Raw genomic sequence first — 21101 nt, forward strand, 5'->3', positions numbered from 1 at the left:
CATATCCGAGTGCAGTCCTGTTTAAGGCTCAGGCGGATCCCAAGTTGGGGAGAGTCCCTGGCATGGAGCACCCCGGGCAGAGGGATGGTGGCATGGCAGCTCCCGGAATGGTCTACCCTGAGCAAGGCCACTTTGGTGCCCTCTGCAGGGCGCAGGGGGAGGCAGAAGGTGGAGCCCCCTGCATGGAGCAAGTTGGCAAGATCGAACCGCAGGAGGAGGAGGAAGAAGAGGAACCGAACCCTTGCCAACGCCCAGAAGAAAAGCCATTCCTGTGCTCCGACTGTGGAAAGGCCTTTGCCTGGAGGAAGAACCTGGCATCGCACCAGCGGCTCCACGCCGAGGGCGGCCGCCCGTTCTCCTGCGCCGAGTGCGGGAGGGGCTTCAGCGACAAGCGCCACCTGACGGCACACCTCCGCGGGCACATGGGCCTGCTGCCCTACGCCTGCCCGCACTGCGAGAGGAGCTTCGCGCACCGGGCCGGGCTGGCGGCGCACCAGTGCGGCGGGCACGCCGGGCAGCGCCCTTTCTCCTGCAGCGAGTGCGGGCGCTGCTTCGCCCACAAGAGGCACCTGCAGAGGCACCGGCGCAACCAACACTCGGCCGAGCGCCCGTTCTCCTGCGCCCAGTGCGGGCGCGCCTTCGGCACCCGGGCCAGCCTGCTGGCGCACGTCAAGTCCCACGCCGGGCAGCGTCCCTTCGCCTGCCCGCTGTGCGGGCGCGCGTTCAGCCGCAAGTCGCACCTGGCGCGCCACGAGGCGGTGCACACGGGCCTGCGCCCCCATGCCTGCGCCCAGTGCCCGCGGCGCTTCAGCTCCAAGACCAACCTGGTGCGCCACCAGGCCGTACACACCGGCCTGCGCCCCTACATCTGCACCCACTGCACCCGCAGCTTCAGCCGCAAGACCCACCTCTCGCGCCACGAGCGCACGCACACCAGTGCGCCCCTGCCCAGCAGCGCCACCGTGTGGCCGGCTGCCTTGCCCCAGGGCTCCCTCCCACAGCAGCAGCAGCAGCAGCAGCAAGAGCAGCCCCTCATTTTCCCCATGGCTTTTGGGTCCACGTGGCAGTGACCCAAAAGCCACGTAACTCTACTGCAGGAAAGTGTGTGCTCTGTGCTATAAAGAATCAAAACAAGCCCTGCAGAAAAAAATTGTACACCAGTGTCTGCAGCCTAAATATACTGCAAAGTAATCATATTTTTCATAATTCTGCAAGTTATGCTCTCCCCCCTCCCTGGCTAAGACAATAAACTTTTCATAATTTAATTTATTCTTACTTAGTCACTCATGTAGGCAATAAACTCCCTGAGGCATTGAAAGCCGTGCTTCACAGCTGCTGGGATATATTCTCAGTGGCTTCTGAGGGTTCTCCAGACTCTCTCTGCAACATCCAAGCCTAACTCCACCTCCATAAGGGCTAGAAGCTTGGGCTTTTTTGTGTGGGGGGGAGGGAAAATGAATGAGATCCGGGAGAAGCTCAATGGCGCACTTTTTGCAGGGATTCTTTGAACACGCACCTGAGATACACGAACCTGGCAGCTGGCTCAGAGGGGGCGAAACGTCTCAGTATCCAGACCTTTTCAGCTTTAAATAATAATGGAAACTTTTTTAAAAAATAATATTGCCAACAAATCATTTTAGTAGCATCCTCAAGCGAATGTACATTGCGTTTTGTAAAGCCTTCTTTGATGGAAACAGAGAGAAAAAAAGTTATGTCAATTCTGACTTTAGCCCTGATGCTTTCAGAAATAAATGATCCTTCATAATATTTTGTGTGTCTGCATCTGGATGGTGTGGGTAATGTCTAATATTAAGCACTTTACAGGTTGGCTCCCTCTCTCACCCCAGCCGCCCTGCGCATGCCCCTCAGCGCACAACTCTGAGTAAATTAATTTAATTCCAGAGGACTACGCAGCACCTCCTTCTTGGTAGTAGTTTTGCCACAAGTAACTGAGCTACATGCAACTTGGCCCGGATCCATTATGGTCCTGGTCCTGTTCTGATGACCCCATGACTGACTGAGATCCTTCGCGGCCTGTGTGAGATAGGGTCCCATGTGACTACTGATGCTGCTCCATGCGAGGGGGTGTCATGGAAGGGGTGGACGTAGAGGAATGGGGGGAAGAACCAGCTGGGGAACCCCCCGAGGGAAGAAGGCTCAGAGCCCACGGATGGGTGGTGGGTCAGAGGGAGAAGATTGGGAAGAGGACGCTGAGGAGGCAACAGGGCTTAGTGAGCGGGGGGAGCCTGTGGCAGAGAGAAGTTCAGACTCGGAGGCAGAAGCTGAAGCAGGAGAGATGACCTAACCTGGGGAGAAAACAGCAAAGACCTGATGAAGAGAGCACAGCAGAGGTTATATTTTCTGAGAATCCTCCGGAAAACAATCTCTCAAAGGACCTGTTGATAGCATTTTACCATTGTACTGTGGAGAGTGTATTAACTTATGGCCTGCGTGTGTGGTTTGGGAGCTGCACGGTCAAGGGAAAAACAATGCTGTCCAGGGTTGTAAAGACTGCGGAGAGAATAATTGGGTGCATTCTTCCCACCTTGGATCAAATCTACGCTTCCAGGTATCATAAGAAAGCTGCAGGATAGTGCTCACCCCGGAAATGATCTCTTTCAGCTTCTGCCTTCAGGAAGAAGGTCCAGGGTTATAAAGACTAGGACCAGCTGCCTGAGAAACAGTTTCTACCCAAATGCGATTTTGGTTTTAAACGTGTTGTAAGAAGTCTGTATATTGTATTTAGAAATGGGATATCAGAATTTTTAGGGGCTGACCAGGCTGGGATAGTTGGGATAGCAGGCTTGTTGGGTTTTGAATTTCTTGTGTAGATTCTGTATAGGACAATGACAATAAAAATTATCGTATCGAGAGGAGGGGGGCCAAGAGGCAGAGATGGGTCTGGCTGGGGAAGAGGCATCGGCATCTCCCCCTCCTGCTGCAACAAGCTTTCTCTGCTTTTGTCTCCCAGAACCAGGAGAGGCATGAAGAGGGTGGAGGAGAAGTTAGTGTCATGCAGTCTAGGATGCTTAGAAGAGGAGAGGAGGGGATTTAGGCATCTATGGGGAGGCAAGGACCTTCAAGTGCTTCCTGGGGTGCAAGATGAGTTGCTGCACTCATTAGGCCCAACGCTCCTGTGCAGATCCTGTTGTGGGGTTTTTTGCCATTAAAGAGTTAACTCCACTTGCTCCCTGTGATTTGCTGCTGGCTCGCTCCTGTCAGGGGGAAACAAAATCCCTGTTACAGACACAAACTCTGCATGCATCAGGTGATATGTGAAGGTAGTCCTACTCGGAAGAGGCCCATTGGAATCAGTAGGTCTACTCTGAGGAGTATGCTTGGCTTGGGTATCACCCACAGGAAGTCCATAGGTCTAGTCTCTTGCACACTTTGGGGACTCTTGGGCATTATTAAACCATCTGGGTTGCCATAAAAAACATCACCCCATGCACATGGGTGGTAAATATAAAATTGCTAGAGGGCCACATTGCTTCATGGGCACCCTTGCAGGGGCCGGATGCTGTGGGTGGGCAAAGGGGACAGGGCAATGCCCCCTATGTATGTAGGGATACTGCCGGGGAGAGGGGGGCATCAGGCAGGCCCCCAGCTGGCTCCAGCCACTGGCCGGCAGCCGGGCGATCTCCAGTCCTCGGAACAGCATCAAACAGCGACACAAGCCTCAGATACCTTTAGAGACTTGGCACGCACTCGTTAGCAGAGTGAGTAACTTCTCACAACGGAAGTGGCGGGCAGAGACGTGTAAGCATTATTTACGAGCGTTTATTCAGCATAGTTCAGGAACGAAGGAAAAACATGTCTGCTTCCCTTCGTGTCCAAGCACACAGCAAGATAGCAAAAGCAATATACAAGCGGAAGTTCCCAGCAGACTGTGCTGGAAGTAAACAGGCATGTGACACACACCAGTCATGCCTGTTCCTTTTAAGGTGGAACGGAACAAGATCCTAACAATGTATAGTAGGGCACATTCCAGACATGCAAGTCAGATTCCTCAATGCACCTGGTTTTTGAACTGGGAAGGGCGAGGTATAAATAAAAATTATTATTACTATTATTATTATTTCATATATGTAGTTGAGATTCTTGCATTGCAGGGGGTTGGACTAGGTGACCCTGGGGGGTCCCTTCCAACTCTACAATTCTATTATTATTATTATCATTATCGCCCCCAGAGGCTACAGGGCTGTTGGCGAGGTGCAGCCCCAAAGGCACAATATCATAGCAGGGGAAATGCGACCTCCTGTCTCTTTAAGCGAGGCGTCCCGGGCAAGGCCTCGCGTCGCCATGGCAACGCGGCCTGCTGCTGGGTTCCTAAGCGAGGCCTGGGAGAGGAAGGGGAGCAGAGGCGGCCTCGTCGTAGCAGCAGCGGTGAGGGGAACGCGGCGTGGGGAGGGGAGACCCCCGATCCCAAACCCCCCGAATACTGAATCTAGCACCGGCGGGGCCAGGTTTGGGGTGGGTGAGTGGGGGGGGGGGGGAGGAATCTCGGGGATGCCGTTCTGGTCCACGTTGCCATGGAAACGGGATGAGGGCCTAGAGAGGATGGCGATGGCAGGGATGCTTCTGCCTCTCTTTGTGTCTCCTCTCCACCCCCACCAGGGCCGGACTGAGGTTTGATGCGGCCCTCAGCAGCTCCTGAAGGTAATGGGGCCCTTTAGATGTCCAGCTGTCCTTTGTCCACAACAAATTGTTGTTGTTTTTTTGTGTTGAATATATGCTATAGGGTCATTTATGGACCTAATAAGTATCTAAAGCATAGCTGTCAATGTTTCCCTTTTTTTAAGGGAAATTCCCTTATACCGAATAGGATTCCTCGCAAGAAAAGGGAAAAGTTGGCAGCTATGATCTAAAGCCATTTGCACATAACAAATAGGAGCCTACACAACACAAAACACTGCTGCTGTATGTAGCTTTTATTTTATTTGTTTTTTATCTTATATTTTGGAAATGTACATCCAGGGTTTGTTTTCCTTTGCATTTTTTGAGGGCCCCCAAGAGAGTGGGGCCCTAAGCTATAGCTTGTTTAGCTTATATGCAAAACCAGCACTGCCCCCACCCACGGGAGGGAGATCAAGGGAGGGGAGAGTTGGAAGGGACCCCCAAGAGACATCTAGCCCAACACACTGTTATAAGGAAAATACGGTACCTCAAATTCCCTAATGGGGTATATGGAGCCCCGTCTAGAGTCCCTTGGGAGATCTCTATTAGGCGGAGAAAATAACAGAGGCCAACCAGAGTATATTGAAAACAAAACGGCTAGTAAGCCTGATCTCTATTAAAGGAAATGAACTGCTGCAACTCACCACACGCAGGAGGGAGAATAATAATAATAATAGTAAATTTTATTTATACCCCACCCTTCCCGGCCAGAGCCGGGCTCAGGGCAACTAACCCCAGTAAAATTACAGTAAAAACATAATGGGGGGGGCACCAATTTAAAATACAGGTTAAAATGCAATTTAAAATGCAGCCTCATTTTAAAAGTAGCCCATAGAGAACCCAGAACAATAGTGTGCAAATCCCTATATAGGCTTTTGAAATTGCCCACCCTGTGGTCAGAGACCACCACCCCAAAACATCATACATACACCGCAGAAGGAGGCGGTCTACAGCCGAAATTTGAGAGTGTTGCTTCTCTCCCGTCTGCCAGGATACCTGATAATGCCTTACTTGGCTGCATTTCTGGGGTAGCCTGGCCATTCCTTTGAGATGGCAAATAGTTTAGTTTCTGAATCTCTTAAGCATAGTGATAGTTTGCTCAGCTTAACTTGCAGACTGTATTTGAAAAGGGAGGTGTAAGCCCCTATAGTCCAAAGGCAATGGGAAAGCTTTTCCCATTGCCTTCCTTCTGGCAGAGAAATATTTGAGGTCAATTTGGGAGAGTCAAAATGGCTTCAGGATTGTTCTCCTATACTATTTCAGACACTTGGTTTATATACTTATTATGTGTTTTCCTTGTACATTGGAGACCTTAGAATTCTTATAACAACCCTGCCATGCAAATCAAATCAAAACAAAACAAAACAAAACAAAAAACCCCAACATTTTTATATATGCTGGAAGCCACCCAGAGTGGTTGTGGCAGCCCAGTCAGATGGGCAGGGCATAATAATAATAATAATAATAATAATAATAATAATAATATAGAATCCTTAATCAGGGTTGCAACAATGATTCAAAGCAGAGATGGGGGCTGACCATTTGCAAGGGGGGTCAGGGACTCCTCATTTCTGTAACCCTCCCTCCATGTGCACATATAAGCAGGTATATATTTGGCACTGTATATGTACCCATGCAGATGCCTAAATATGGGGGGTGATAGCAGGCCCACAATGGCTAGAGGCATGAAGATGTTAGCAGCACCCAGTCCTCTTTGCAAAATACTGTATACATTGACGTGTATTAGGTGTATGTTGGGAGAGGGGTGGGCCTCTACAGCCCAATCCCATGTGCTTTTACTCAGAAGTAAGCCCTGCCATGATCATGAGGGGAGATGCTTCTCCTAAGTAGACATGGATCGGATTGCAGGCTTGGCAATTCAGCTGTGTGCAGCAAGTGAGATTGTTATTGCTGTTGTTATTAGAACTGTAGTTGCTTTGAAATACAATTATTTGTAAAAAGATAAGAAAAGTTGAGAACAGCTATAGTTGGCCCAGAAGAAAATGGCTTGTTTTCTCCCCTCCCCCCCCCCCACTTCTGTGGAAGAAGCATCATGCAACACTAAACCCATGTGTCTGCCTGGGATGTATAGAATGCAGGGGATTCTGTGCATTGAGCTGTTGTGCTCCAGGTTTCCACATCTGCCTGCTTAGTAGCACAGGAGGGAAGTCTTATTTGGTGGTAGCTGATTCTAGGGCTGCTGGGATTATTGCATCCAGATGAGGCCAATGTTTTTGGCAGTGTGCACACACCAGCCCACATCTTGGTGTCTGCTTTGAAGCCAATTTCCACACATCAGCTGGCACCTTCTGAAGACGCCCTCAGTGCGGCCCTGCATATGGTTTGCAGAGCTGCGTATAATAACGAATCACAGTGTCTTGTGGTGTAGGGAAAGCTGTGTGTGATCCATGGTTGCATATCAAGTATCTTGACACTTGGCAGTCTATAGCAGCCAAAATGGGTTGGTTCTGGTTGCTCACCCCGGGAGCAAACCCCGTCATGGGGATTCGAACCGCTGACCTTCTGATCGGCAAGTCCTAGGCTCTGTGGTTTAACCCACAGTGCCACCCGCATCCCGTGAAGAATGGGGTACTCATGCTATAAATAAGTAAACAGATAAATAAATATTTGGCCCCATCTTGATCCAACATCCTTTTTCCTCTCCCCTTCCAGGAGCTCCATTGTCCACATCGATACCCATTTGAAGCAAAAAACGCATCCTGCACCCTTTGGTGTTCTCTCTCTCTCTCTCTCTCTCTCTCTCTCCCCCTCCCTCTCCAGAGGTGAAGGAATTGATCTACTTAGCTTTCCCTCCCAGCAGCAGCCGATAACACCAGTTGTGATATGATCAAGGTGCTGTGGAGCTAAGTGAGCACAGAGCTGGAGCCAGGTTGTCGTGGGAACTGCCTCCTTGGCTGCCCTGCCCAAGATGGAACCCCGGACAGAGAAGGGCGAGGAGACAGAGAACGTGAAGATCACCTCCCAGCTCCTGAAGGCCAAGACGGGCGAGTTTGACCTGGAGTCTATCCTGCTGCTGAAGCTCCGGGGCCTGGGCATCGCAGACCTGGGCTGCCTCGGGGAGTGTGCCGGCCTGGAGTGGCTGGACCTGTCGGGCAACGCCATCGTCCACCTGGGGCCCCTCTCCTCCCTCAAAGCCCTGGCCGTCCTCAACGTCTCCTCCAACCGCATCTCCAGCTTGGAGCCCCTGGCCGGCTGTGAGAACTTGCAGAGCCTCAACGCAGCGGGGAACCTGCTGAGCAGCCTCCAGCAGCTGCAGTGCCTGGGCGGCCTGCGGCACCTCGAGAGCCTGCGCTTCAGCGACCCGGTGGGGCGCCTCAGCAACCCGCTCTGTGGTGCCGCCGGGTACCGCACCGCCATGTCAGAGATGCTGCCGGGGGTCAAGGTGATCGACGGGGAGCGGGTCTCCGGGCGCGGCAGTGAGCTCTACCAGCTCTGCAAGGACATTGACAGCTCTCTCAAGCGCTTCCACGGAACCGGATCCGGCGAGCTCAGCGGCCTGACCAAGCCCTGGGTGGAGGAGGGGTACTGGGACGTCCGCCCCGCCCGGAGGAGCTCCATCGTGGAGGAGGCCTACAAGCAGTTCAATGAGGCCCTCCAGGAGTGCCGGGACCTGAGCAAGCGCGCCGACGACACCATTTCCCAAGCAGAGAGGGCCCTGAGCGCCCGCTCCGATTCCAGCTCATTCGTCTTTTGAGGTGCCCTGCGCTTCGACTCCCTTCCCTTGGCGTTGCCAAACTGGGCCCTGTTCTTTCAGTATCATCCTTGTCACTCACTGGCCTGTGGTGCCCTTCTTTTGCCCTGGCCTCTGTCCCTTCCGAAAGCAGCGGGTGCATCCACACCCTTAACCAAACCTGTTCCCCACAGCTCCTGGGAAAGCTTGTAGGAGCTGTGAGACCCTCAGGTCTGAGTCAAAGAGCATCAGGAGAAAGTTTTCGTCCAATGGGACTCTGAAATCTGGATTATCAATTCACAGCTCAGCTCGTGTTAGGCCCTTTCGGGCTACTTCTGTGTAACGTGGAGCCTAGTTTTTAAAACGGTGTGGACTGGTGTGGTGCTCCTCATCCACCCCGCTTTTTTAGTAGGCTGACTTCTTGGATCTACATCCATTCACCCTCAAGGATGCTCTTTGACTCTGTCTGGCTTCAACAGAAGGGGCCTCAGTGCAGCACCTCTCAGGCCTTGTCCTCCGAGGTGATTCTCACGGCCCTTTTCCCCACACGGGGAAACCACAGCGAGTTGACTTATCCAGCACGCAGACACAGAACCAGCTTCACTTGTCTTTTTAGACCACCAAGCCCCCACATCCTCCTGACTAAACCTTGTCAGTGACAGTTTCCCAACATGCGTGGACCTTTGAGTGTTGGTACGTCAGAGCATGCACCATAATTCTTTCTTCACCCCACCAAGCTGGTTAGCTGGGTGGCATCTGTGTAAATCCACAGAAAAATATTTTGAGAATTGTGGGGCTGGGCAGAAGTGGCCGGCTGGAGTGTGAACCCACATATTAAGGAACATCCACATTCAGTGATGCTAAACAGTTTGCTCTGGATATTGAAAGCCCCATCTGCACTGAAGCAATATCATAGCACATTAAGCAGTCATGGTTTCTCCTGAAGAATGTGGAGGGCTACAGAGTGTTAAGGGTGCTGAGAGTTGTTAGGAGACCCCTAGTCCCACAAGTAGTTTTATGAACCAAATCCCTCTTCTCAGGAAACACTCTGTGGAAAAAGGGAGTCTCCTAATAGCTCTTACCGCCCTTAAACGACATTTCCCAGGATCCTTTGGGGAAAACGATGACGCTTCAAAGTGGTATGATACTACTTTAAGTTTACAGTGCAGATGGGACTTAATTCTCAGCTGGCAGCTTCCGTACTGTCCAACTGGTCCTCACCAACTCATGGAGTTTCCTTCACAGCTGCCCATCCGATAGCAGCAGGGTTCAGCTGAAAGTCCCCTTGTGAATTGGGTCATCCCAACTGCAGCAGCTAGAAAAGTCAAAATGATGTGTTGTAGATTCTGTACATTTAGCATCAATCCTGTGAAGGAGCGACTCTGTTTTCACAGGCCTTGACTTCAGCCAAATTCTCCACCTCGCATGCTTTCCCAAACTCCTCCAGGCATCAGTTATGATGTCCTGGTCATGCTATCACGCTCCCCATGAATACAGTAGCTTAGGAATCTAATCTTCTTTATTTCATCTTCTTTTTCTTTTCTTATCCTGCCATTCCTCCCACGGGAGCTCAGAGCAGCGAACAGCATAAAAAAACAATCTGAAGAAAACACATTTCTAAAATACAAAATACAATGCAATACCTATAAAACATCATATATATGACAGTAAGAATTTATGAAAGTCTTAAAAACATAATTTATATTAACAAAACGTCTTATATAAAGTGGTACCTTGGTTCTCAAACAGCTTAGTTGTCGAACAAATTGGCTCCCAGTTTTTGAATGTTTTTCGGAAGCCGACCTGGTTTCTTCTTGAGTGCAGGAAGCTCCTGCAACCAATCAGAAGCCACGCCTTGGTTTTTGAATGGTTTTGGGAGTCGAACGGACTTCCGGAATGGATTAAGTTCAAGTACCAAGGTACTATATATTTTTTAAGGGCCCTGCTATTCCAAAGCCCTTCAAACTGCCCCAGGGCAAGAAAAGAACAGCTCACCAGTGTGTGTGACATTTCACTTGGTTTTTGCAGATTCAGGGGAGTGTGGTCAGATCATAAAGAGGAGAGCTGATTTGACTTTTGTGCATGTCAGAGAAGATGGGCTGGAAGTTTCCTGGAAGAGAACTTGGAGATCCCTGACCAGGGGGAGAGAACCCACGCCTTTGAAGCGGAGGTGTAGAAAGGATGCTGAGCCAGCGCTTGGGATCTGGGGTGCTGCATGTTCCATCCGGGGATTGCATGCTGGGTCTCATGACATGGGGATGCCGTGCAGTTATTTGCCTGTGAAATAAACTCAATGGTCTCCCTTGCTTTTCTGCTTCCTGGTTGGGTGTAGAGCTGCCCGCTTTGTGGAATGCTTGCATTCTCTCCCGAAGTCCACTCCCGCGGGATTCAGACGTGCGCCAGAGTGAGATGCCCTTCCCTGGGCAACTGAGCCTCTTCAAGAATCTGGTGCCTGCCAAGTGCCACCTGACAAAGGCCCTCCTCCTTCCTGTCCATTTGTCACACGCCAGCTGGATGTTTGTTCCCTCCCTGGAAAACCAAACATTCCCCGTCTTCACCAAGGTAACCCAAATTCTGATCAGCGGGAGCTGCAAATTAAGCAAAGCTCTGCCTGCCTTTGTGCGTCTTGCACATCTGCTTCTCTTGATTATGAAGAGGGGGGATAAGGAGCTGTGAAGCCAAATAAATTCTGCCAAACAGTAGAAAGTTTGTTCTCCCCCCAGCCCTGCTCCCTGGCTTCTGAGATTCCACCAGGCTCTGTGCATGCATGCAGTTCAGTTGCACATGCAGGCACTCCTTACAACGGATTTTCGTAGCTTGGAGTTCTGCGATTGAAGCAAGTCACGCTTGTTAAATGTAATTGCATGTACTCCTTTAGCTCTGCTATGGGATTTATCCTTTTTATCTTCCATAAAATAAACACACACACAAACACAGAGGTTTAAAACTGAGAGCAGAGGCTCCCAGGATACGGAGCAGGCCAATGGTTTGCTAGCCTTAGGAAATTCATACTTCGACGCTCTCTCCGTCTGTGTCTTATTTTATGCAGAGCAGCAGCAACACATTATTTTATTTGGTACATTTCTATCCCCGCTTTCTCCCAAGGAGCTCCTGGGGGCATATGTAATTCTCCCCATTTAATCCTCACAACTCGGGTAGGTTAGGGTGACTGTGAGCAACTGGCCCGAGCTCACCCAGTGAGCTTCATTGCCGAGTCAGAATTTGAACCCTGGTCTCCCAAGGTCCTAGTTTGGAACTCTTAACCATTACACCGCACTGGCTTAGCCAGAAATCTGTTGTCCTGTTTTCAATTTTCTCACTTTTCACTTCCCTTTCGCAACTGCCTCCACTGCCTGAGTGTCTCTAGAATGACAGACTTGTGATTCTCCCCCAGGACTACAGAATTGTAGTGTTGGAAGGGAGCCCAGGGGGCATCTAGTCCAACCTCCTACAATGCTGGAATCTCAGCTAGAGCATCCATGACAGGTGGCCAAGCAACCTCTGCTTAAAACCTGCAATGAACGAGAGTCCACACCTTCCGAGGGAGCCCAGTCCACTGTCAAACAACTCTTACTGTCAGAAAGTCCTTCCTCTTGTTTCGTTGGGCCTTCTTCCTTGTAATTTCATAAAATAATAGAACTGCAGAGTTGGAAGGGACCCCGAGGGACATCTAGTCTGACCCCCCTGCAATGCAGGAATCAAAATCGAATCCATCAGTTTGGATCCTACCCTCTGGAGCAGCAGAATAGAAGCTTGCTCACTCTTCCTTCAGATATTTGAAGATGGCTATCCTTTCACCTCTCAGTCTTCTCTTGTCCAGGCTAATGTCAGGTGTGCGTGCAGGAGCCAGGCCCTGTGACCAATAGGACTTTGCAGGTCTGGGGCCTTCCTAAGTTTGTTTTGAAGAGGCAAGGCACGGCCACACAGGTGAGGCCGATTGGTAACACAGCACCTGGTGGCAAGAGCCAGGAAGGGATATAAGGTCAGAATTTCCCTTCGGCTCTTCGCCACAGCAACTTGTTCCCTGCCTTGCTGCGTTTGACTCCTTGCTTCTTGATCCTCAGACCCCTGACTTTGGGACTCCTTGCTTCTTGATCCTCGGACCCCTGGCTTCTTGACTCCCGGCCCTCTGACTTTTGGCTACCTGACTCCTGGCTTCTGGACTCCCGTTCCTGCTCCCATCCCGCCATCTTGCCCCCGGTCCCGACGTTGCCAGCTGGGACTTCAATCGCCCGTGAACCAGGCCATGACAGCTAAAAGGCAAGAAGGCTTCCATCAACCCAATGGCCCACTTCCAAAAGTTCAGCTGGAGGCTCCCTTTCCTCCCAAGACATTTCCATAGGTGAAACAGGGACCCCAGGAATTCTGGCACCCAAGGTGAGTTGACTAGTTTGTCTCAATGGCTGGACTGGCTGTGGAACAGACCAGAAGAGACCACCAGGGTACAGATGCCCACAGATCAGGGGCCAGAACGCCCTGGCAGTGGGCACCAGAGAAAAGGTTTCAGGGAAGAGGGATGAGCCTCCTCACTCCAGCAACTCCTGAAATAACCATACACCATGACTATGAAGCCTCCACTTAAACTTTTATTAGGGGAATAAAGAAAGGAGGAAGGAAAGTCAAGCTTGGAAGACAGAAGACTCCTCTGGGACCAGGAGTGGTTCCATTCCTGTGGCACTGAGACCCAAACTGGGGGATGTTCTGCTTGTCTCCCAAAGGAAGAGGGTGCCTTGTTTCCTTGATGGTCGGAGAACAGCCCAGTAAATGTGGATCCCATCTAGACAGGGAGGAGAGTGAAGGTGGTTATTGCAGATGAAGTGAAGGATTTCAGGCAGGAGTCTGTCCCAGCCCTACCTGGAGATGCCAAGATAAATTGAACCTGGGACCTTCTGCCTGCAAGGCAGACAAAACAGCACATCCTAGAATCATGGAACTGTAAAGTTGGAAGGGACCCTGAGGGTCATTCAGTCCAACCCCTGCAATGCAAGAATCCAGCCACCAAGAAAGGAGAATTCAGCACCTTCCGAGTGCGTCCGTTCTACTGTCGAACGGCTCTTACTGTCAGAAAGTTTGTCCTAATATTAGCCAGAATCTCCTTGTCATTTGAACCTGCCCTCTGGAGCAAGCTTTCTCTCTCCTCATTGTGATTGAAGGCTGCTGAAAAGTTATCTTGGGCACTGGGCAATGATTTTTTTTTAAAAAAAAAACAACTCCCAGGCCCTTGAACAGCTTTGATCATATTTAGATACCATTTTATCATTATTTAACGTCATTTATTTTTGTCTCAGCAGACTAATGGCAATTGGTTGTCTTGAGCTTTCGTACAGAGGTTGCCTACTAGTGCCCAACATTTTTTAAAATGCTGAGTTGGATTTGAATTGTCGCTGGGTAGTTGGCACCCTTTGCTTTACTGTTGATTTGTTGTGTTTTCCAGTTATGTTTCATATGATTGCTGCACGCCACCTCGAGAATGCATTGTTGACGAGGCGATCGATAAATGCAACTAACGGAAAACAAGTATGGGTTACAGGAACTGAAGCTGAGCACTCACCACTCTTCTGGGCGCCCCTTGAGGAAAGCGAACTGCCCGATGTGGTACCGTTGCTCCTCATACGCCTCCTTGACTGATTCACATTCCTGATTCTGCTTCCTCCTCACTTCCTGCGGGACACTCAGAAGGGGAAAGGTGTGCCATGAGCTCCTGAGTCACTCCTTCCCAAGCTTTTTGGGGTTACCTGCCCCTTGGTTCCATAAACTCACCCACCCCCAATGCCCCCTACCCTATAAAAGGCATTGCTCACAATAGCAGTCTGCACAACCCACCAAGGAAGATAATAACACCGTAAGATTCAAAATAGTCACAATTAATTACAGGTTTATTCAAAATCAGATTATTCAGAACTCAGGTCCAGGAGCATTTCTGTCAAAGTGTGACGTGACCCACCTGGAAGATTGGGTTCTGCTCTGAGATGCACCGCTTGGACTCGTCCAAAATGTTCTGAGGGTCGCTGGAGTTAAACTTGAAGCAAGCCAGGCACTTCTGTTTCCTCTGGGCAGAGAAAAGGAAGGAAAAGGAACGAGGTCTGTTTTCACAAGAGAGGCCCAAATAAGGTTTTGGTTTGACCCCAAACTGTAACAGGAGCGACACCCCAAAATGGCAAAGGCTGCTCTTGCAAGAATATCACTGCAGCCTGCCTGCTGAAATGTGTCTCCATTTGTGCCCCCAGAAGGGGTTTACAATGCCTGCAAATTCCATCAAAAGAGGAGCAGCTATTTTAAAAATTCCACATATTGGTGAAGGGGGAGGCACAAAGCTTTGATTCACCCTGAATCAGGACCTGGATTCAGACTCAAAGCTAACAGGGCTGTGTCTTAAATCTGTCCAATCTGAATCAGGCTGGTTTTTTGAAGTGCTGAATCGGGATCCAAAATGGACCTTGTTGTACGGCTGGTATTTATCTCCAGTAAAGTTAGCAAAAATGTATAAGACTTTATCCAATGTATGCTGGAAATGTAAAGATAAAGTGGGTACATTTTATCATATGTGGTGGCCGTGCAAAAAGGTAACAGGTTTCTGGGAAATGATTTATAATGAATCGAAGAAAATGTTTAAGATAACTTTTGTTAAAAAACCAGAGGCCTTTTTATTAGGAATAACAGGTGAAGACATACCACGAAATGTTAAAAGACTATTTATGTATGTCCTACAGCTGCCAAGATGCTACTTGCCCAGAAATGGAAAGAAGAGGAAGTACCAATGAAGGAAGAATGAATAACTAATATGATACACTATGCTGAAATGGCAAAGATGACTGTGAAAATCTGGGACCAAGATGAAAAAAAGTTTACACAAGACTGGATTTAATTTATAGACTATAAATCTACTGTAAAGACTTTAAAACATTAGCTGGATTGATATAGCATCCATGAAGCAATGCGAATTGTGGTTATCAATGGACTTGTAACTGAATGGAAAACTAAGAATGTGTAAGGTAACAAAGGGAAGAAATTGGAAGGGGGGAGTCTAGGAGGGATGAATAAGTAATTAATTTGACTGTTAAATTATTGAAAATTGAAAATAAAATATGAAAAAACAAACAAAATGAACCTTGTGGTCAGTGTACATGCATACTAAAAACACTGAAGGTTCCTAAGAGAAGCTTCTGCCTCCTCAAATCCTTTTGCTTTGTGACTCTTGTTCTACTGGGGCTAACCCAGCTTTCACCTACCTGGAACCCTCTAAAGGTTTGAAACTACAACTCCCAGCCAGACCAGCATAACATAAGCATAAAAGTTCAGGGCCAGGGCCTTTTCAGCACTGGCCCCAATCTGATGGAACGCTCTGTCACAAGAGACCAGGGCCCTGCGGGACTTGACATCTTTCCACAGGGCCTGCAAGACAGAGCTGTTTCGCCTGGCCTTTGGTTTGGACTCAGTCTGACCCTTATGTTTCCCTCCCCTTACGGTCTTGATTTATCGGCTACTTTAAAATGAGGCTGCATTTTAAATTGTATTTTAACCTGTATTTTTAATTGGTGGGTTTTTTTTCTACTCTTTTTCCCCTACTATGTTTTTACTGTGATTTTATTGGTGTTAGCTGCCCTGAGCCCGGCTCTGGCCGGGGTATAAATAAAAATTATAATTATTATTATTACTATCATCATCATCATCATCATCGCTATTATTTATTTATTTATTTATTTATTTATTATAACAACACAGCATAACAGAACCCTCGAGGTCCCTTCAAACTTTACAATTCTATGATTCTATGAACAGTAACAGATGAACATACGGCAAGTTTGCTGCATCTGGCAAGGGCCCATGTAATCCAGTATCCTGTTCTCAGAGTGGCCAACCCAAGTCCAACATCTCTCTCTCCTCCTGTGGCTTCAGCAACTGGTATTCAGAATCATGGCTAGTAGCCTTCAAGAGTTATCTCCTCCTCCATGAATTTGCCTAATCCTCTTTTAAAGCCGTCCAGTTTGGTGGCCGTCGCTGTCTCCTGTGGCATTGAGTTCCACAGTCTAACAATGCACTGTGCAAATTAGTGAAGCTGACTAGAATCCCACATAACTTGCACCCTGTGGGGGGTGGACCCTCATAAGGATTTGTGGATTCCTCCTCTGTAGGCTTACTGCCTCTTTGTTTATGATGTTTTAGACTTTGAATACATTTTAAAAGGAATAGAGAGCAGATTGGCAGTGGATAAATTAGCACCTTCCTGGCTCACCCCGCCTGGCTTGATCCGGCAGTTTTGCGTCCCCCGTTGCTGCTTCCGGCAGAAGGTCTGCACAAGGTCAACTTCCAGCTGGACATAGGTTCCCCTTGGGAATTCCTGCAACCAAAGAAAGCCGAGCTCAATGTGGAAAAGAACTCCTTGCCAAACTAGGAGTTCCCCAGTGGAGAATCGCCTTGCATGGGAGAGTGGCAAGGGCGATCAAGGGTCTGGAGGAACAGTGGAGAGACTTGGGGATGTTTAAATGATGGATTCAAATGAGAAGAAAGGAGGTTCCCACTAAGGAAGAACTTTCTGACAGCAAGAGCTGTTCAACAGGGGAACGGTCTAGGTGGACTCTCCTTGGAGAGAGCCATTGGTTTGAGTCCTACCTTCCAGAGCAGGAGGAAACAAACTTGCTCCATCTTCCACGGGACAGACCTTGAGCTCTTTGAAGATGCCTCTCATATCTCCTCTCAGCCTCCTCTTTTCCAAGCTAAACATACCCAGATCCTTCAACTGTTCCTCATAAGGCTTGGTTTGCCTTGATCATGAACAATAAATACAGTGGACGCTTGGGTTGCGAACGTAATCCATGCGGGATGCACGTTCGCAACCTGCAGCATTTGCAACTCACAGCTGCGCGTCTGTGCACGCACGGGTTGTGATTCGGTGCTTCTGCGCATGCGCAATCTCCGAAATCCGGAAGTAACCTGTTCTGGTACTTCCAGGTTTCGGAGCGTCCGTAACCTGAAAAAATGCGACCTGAAGCGTCTGTAACCCGACGTATGACTGTAAAACATCAAAGAATACACAACCAGACTGAACATCTAAAAGGGACAATAATAATAACAGTAACAGCTCCAGTGCCCCAACAAAAACCCCTAAGCAATAACGCAGCCAATGAGTCTGATCAGCAGCCTCAGCTTTGGTAGCTGCAATCCAGTCCAGGTCCCACCCTCCCAGGCCAGGTGGGAAGAGGCCGGCCAAGGGGGAACAAGCTTGTTTTCTGCTGCTCCAGAGGGGAGGACCCAAACTGATGGATTCGATGACAAGAAAGATTCCGACTCAACGACAGGGAGAACTCTCTCATGGCAAGAGCTGTTGGACAGCAGAATGGACCCCCTCAGAAGGTGGTGGACTTGCCTTCCTCGGAGGCCGTCTGCCAGGACTTCTTCAGCTGTGATTCCTGCCTTGCAGCGGGTTGGGCTAAATGACCCTCGGGCATCCCTTCCTGCTCTCCAGTTCTAGAATCCTGTAATTCTGTAGTGATCAGTAGAACACTGATAATCTAAGAACCAGGTATCCAATCCCAGACGTGCAGAAGGAGAAGCAGAGTCTTGGGACCCCCTTAAGTCGAATGCACACCCGGCAACATTTCTCCGAGAAAAACAAGGACACCCTCCAAAATTCTCTGATGAAAATAGGGGCATCCTATTCATAGCTGTCAACGTTTCCCTTTTTAAGAGGGAAATTCCCTTATTCCGAATAGGATTCCTCGCAAGGGAAAAGTTGACAGCTATGATCCTATTCCATACCCTCCAACACATCTCCAATGAAAATTGGAAAAGCAGGACATTCCAGGACTCAGAAACTGGGACAGCTTCTGTAAATCAGACTGTCGCTGGAAAACAAGGACGCTTGGAGGATCTGCTAACATCCTCAGTTTGTCCAACAAATTGGGAAGTTCATTCCATGCCACTATTACACATTGAGGGCGAGTTTTATTGAGCATAGGTAGGTGGCCAGTCCGTGTTGCTTTGTTATATGGGGTGACGATCCTCTGCCTCCCCCTCCAGCCCCACGCACGCTCCCCCCTCGCATGTCCCGCTCACCGTCTCTGTGACATGGGTCACGGCTTGCTCCTTGAATGTTGCCTGCACGAGGTCTCTGCTGTGGAAGAAATCTAGCACCAGCTCCAGAGCCCTTTGCTGGAGGGGTGACCGGTTGGCATCCGCCAGGGCCAGGAGGCCCAAGCACAGCACTAGAAGCCCCTTCATCCCCTTGCACGCGTCCCCAGTGGATCTGCTGCCCACACCCTGCCCTTGCGAACTCCCCTGCCGGTCTGTTGATCTTGGTCGGTCATTAACTTGTTCCCATGAGAGCTGTCCCAGACGCAGGCCCCCTCGCCTGCCCTCTGCCCTCTCCGGTGGCTGCTTGTTGGTTGATGCCCAGGAGATGAAAGGGAGGGATGGGCAAAGGGCACCTGTGCAGGAAAACAACAGGAGGAGGGGTCCCTTTGGCCACCCCTCCCAACTGGCTACCCAAGATGCAGGGTGTTTTTCCCAGGTCTGCTTTCTCTTTGGGGCTGGCACAGGAGACGCAGGATCTCTCATTGATGCCAGTGGCTCCCAACGTGGGTGGTACCTGCTGCATAAGAGCCTGCTGGATCAAGAAGAATATTTTTAGCAGGTGCCAGAAAGAGCACAGAGAATACAGAGGAGGCGCCTAGCTGGTATCAATAGGCAGGGAGTTCCAAGGTGCAGGCACTACCGAACTAAATGGGTATTGCATGGCACCTGTAACAGTGCTGGTTCTGAAGATCAAAAGGGTCAAGTACGTGCCTACAGGGTTAGGCAATTTTCCAGGTAAATTGGTCCCATGTTTTTAAGGGCTTTGTAGATTTATTGCCAGAGCCTAGGACTTGCCGATCAGAAGGCTGGCGGTTCGAATCCCCGCAACAGAGTTCCCGTTGCTCGGTCCCTGCTCCTGCCAACCTAGCAGTTTGAAAGCACATCAAAGTGCAAGTAGATAAATAGGTACCGCTCCGGCGGGAAAGTAAACGGCGTTTCCGTGCGCTGCTCTGGTTCGCCAGAAGCGGCTTAGTCATGCTGGCCACATGACCTGGAAGCTGTACGCCGGCTCCCTCAGCCAATAAAGCGAGATGTGCACCGCAACCCCAGAGCTGGCCACGACTGGACCTAATGGTCAGGGGTCCCTTTAACTTTAGACTTATTGCCACACCTTGATCCTGGCCCGGTAGCAAATCAGTGAACAATTTTCTGTTTTACAATTTAGAATATTCATTTAAACAACCTTAAAATATCAATGACATCCTTTCTTCTCTTTCCACGGTTCATTTTGCATATCATAAATCCCTGCATATTTTACATAAACTAAACCATTCAGTATTCCATTATTACATCCATCAAAATGAATTTACACTGCTGAATTTATCCAGGTTGTTTTCCCTGAAACAGCTCTGAAAGGCAATATTGATATTAGAGATTTGGCCTTTCCCATTCCACCAGCCACTTTGTTGTGTCCGTCCCCCCGCCCCAATTGATTTCAGTGTTTGATCTACAAAGTCCACAGCTTTCACTTCAGGAACACATAAGCAAACAGAAACGTCCTGAGCCTTGCAGTTTCCCAACATCTGCTGGGGAGCCTCTTTCATTAACCTGGCATTTTGGAGGTCAAGTTGCCGGTGGCCAGTTTGGTCCCCTTCCTAGCCAGAGAAACCAGGATGGCAGTGACAAAGCCCAAAGCAGGTTTGTTCTTATTTTAAAGTGGGGAACGGCCTCAATGATTCATGCACACTGGTATTTAGAATCCACAAGTTTTGCTGGCTATGTTCTATTAAAATGTTTGTGGAAAATGTAGAAGGTTAGTATATTTTGTGCAGGAACAGCATGCAGGATCGGACCAGTGGTCTATCCAGTCCAGTATCCTCTTTGGAACCAGAGTGGGAAACCCTAAAGCTGGTGGGATTACCCAGTAGGGTGCTATCAAGTTGGGGGGGGGAGTGGGGCTATGGAGGTATAAATAACTTTTTCTTCTTCTTTGGCGATCCCTCATAGCTGAGTAAGATTGTCTTCCATAAACACTGTTTTAACAGTGAGTCCGTAAGTGACTGTGGAGACCAATTCTGGATCCACACGTCCTTCCACAGTGGGGACATAGGTTTCCGGGTGGGAGTTGATCCTGGTGAGGATTTGCCAAGCGTGCCTTCCTCTTAGCATGTTTCTCCCTTTCGTCCTGAGTTTGAGCGGCTTCAAAGCCCATGACACCTTTGGTCAAGGCTGTTCTCCAATTGGAGCACTCACAGGCCAGTATTTCCCAGTTGTTTATACTATATTTTTTAAGATTTGATTTGAGAGAGTCTTTGAACCTCTTTTGTTGACCACCAGCATTACTCAATCCATTTTTAGATTCGGAATAGAGTAGTTGCTTTGGAAGACGATCATCAGGCATCCACACAACATGACCAGTCCAGCGATGTGGACGTTGAAGAATCATTGCTTCCACACTGGTGATCTTTGCTTTTTCCAGTACACTGGTATGTGTCCATGCACACGAAAGCTCATACCAATAACTAACTTAGTTGGTCTCTTAAGGTGCTGCTGGAAGGATTTTTTTTTTTTGTTTTGTTTATACTGGTATTAGTTTGCCTGTCTTCCCAGCTGATGTGTAAAATTTTTCGGAGACGCCGTTGATGGAATTTTGCTGAACTGATTGAACTAAACAGTTTTAATTGGATTTTGAATAAATATGCAATTATTTATTGCCATTTCA

At 49.1% G+C, this 21101-nt stretch overlaps 3 protein-coding genes across 3 annotated transcripts in view; 2 read left to right on the forward strand and 1 right to left on the reverse strand.

Annotated features, from left to right (window-relative positions):
* Nucleotides 1–7450, forward strand: part of LOC309353355 (zinc finger protein 250-like) — a 15412-nt gene extending 7962 nt beyond the window's left edge. Inside the window, exon 5 of the mRNA XM_081882766.1 lies at nt 7351–7450. Within this exon, the coding sequence (XP_081738892.1) occupies nt 7351–7382 (32 nt within the window). The 3' untranslated portion in view covers nt 7383–7450. The remainder of the gene's footprint in view (nt 1–7350) is intronic.
* A 156-nt stretch (nt 7451–7606) lies between these two features.
* LRRC61 (leucine rich repeat containing 61) lies at nt 7607–10674 on the forward strand (the record flags this gene model as incomplete). Its single annotated transcript, XM_081882719.1, has 2 exons — nt 7607–8746; nt 10359–10674. The coding sequence occupies one exon, from the start codon at nt 7607–7609 to the stop codon at nt 8390–8392; it is 786 nt and encodes a 261-aa protein (XP_081738845.1). The 3' UTR covers nt 8393–8746; nt 10359–10674.
* Nucleotides 10675–12932: 2258 nt separating this feature from the next.
* On the reverse strand, nt 12933–18937 carry RARRES2 (retinoic acid receptor responder 2). Its single transcript, XM_081882888.1, has 5 exons — nt 18422–18937; nt 16602–16706; nt 14313–14417; nt 13920–14029; nt 12933–13145 (listed from the first exon to the last, which is right to left on the reverse strand). Coding segments are annotated over exons 1-5 (822 nt in total). The 5' UTR covers nt 18923–18937; the 3' UTR covers nt 12933–13144.
* Nucleotides 18938–21101: the final 2164 nt, after the last annotated feature.

This window comes from Podarcis melisellensis, assembly GCF_964234715.1.
Source record: "Podarcis melisellensis genome assembly, chromosome: 12".
Taxonomy (NCBI): Eukaryota; Metazoa; Chordata; class Lepidosauria; order Squamata; family Lacertidae; genus Podarcis; species Podarcis melisellensis.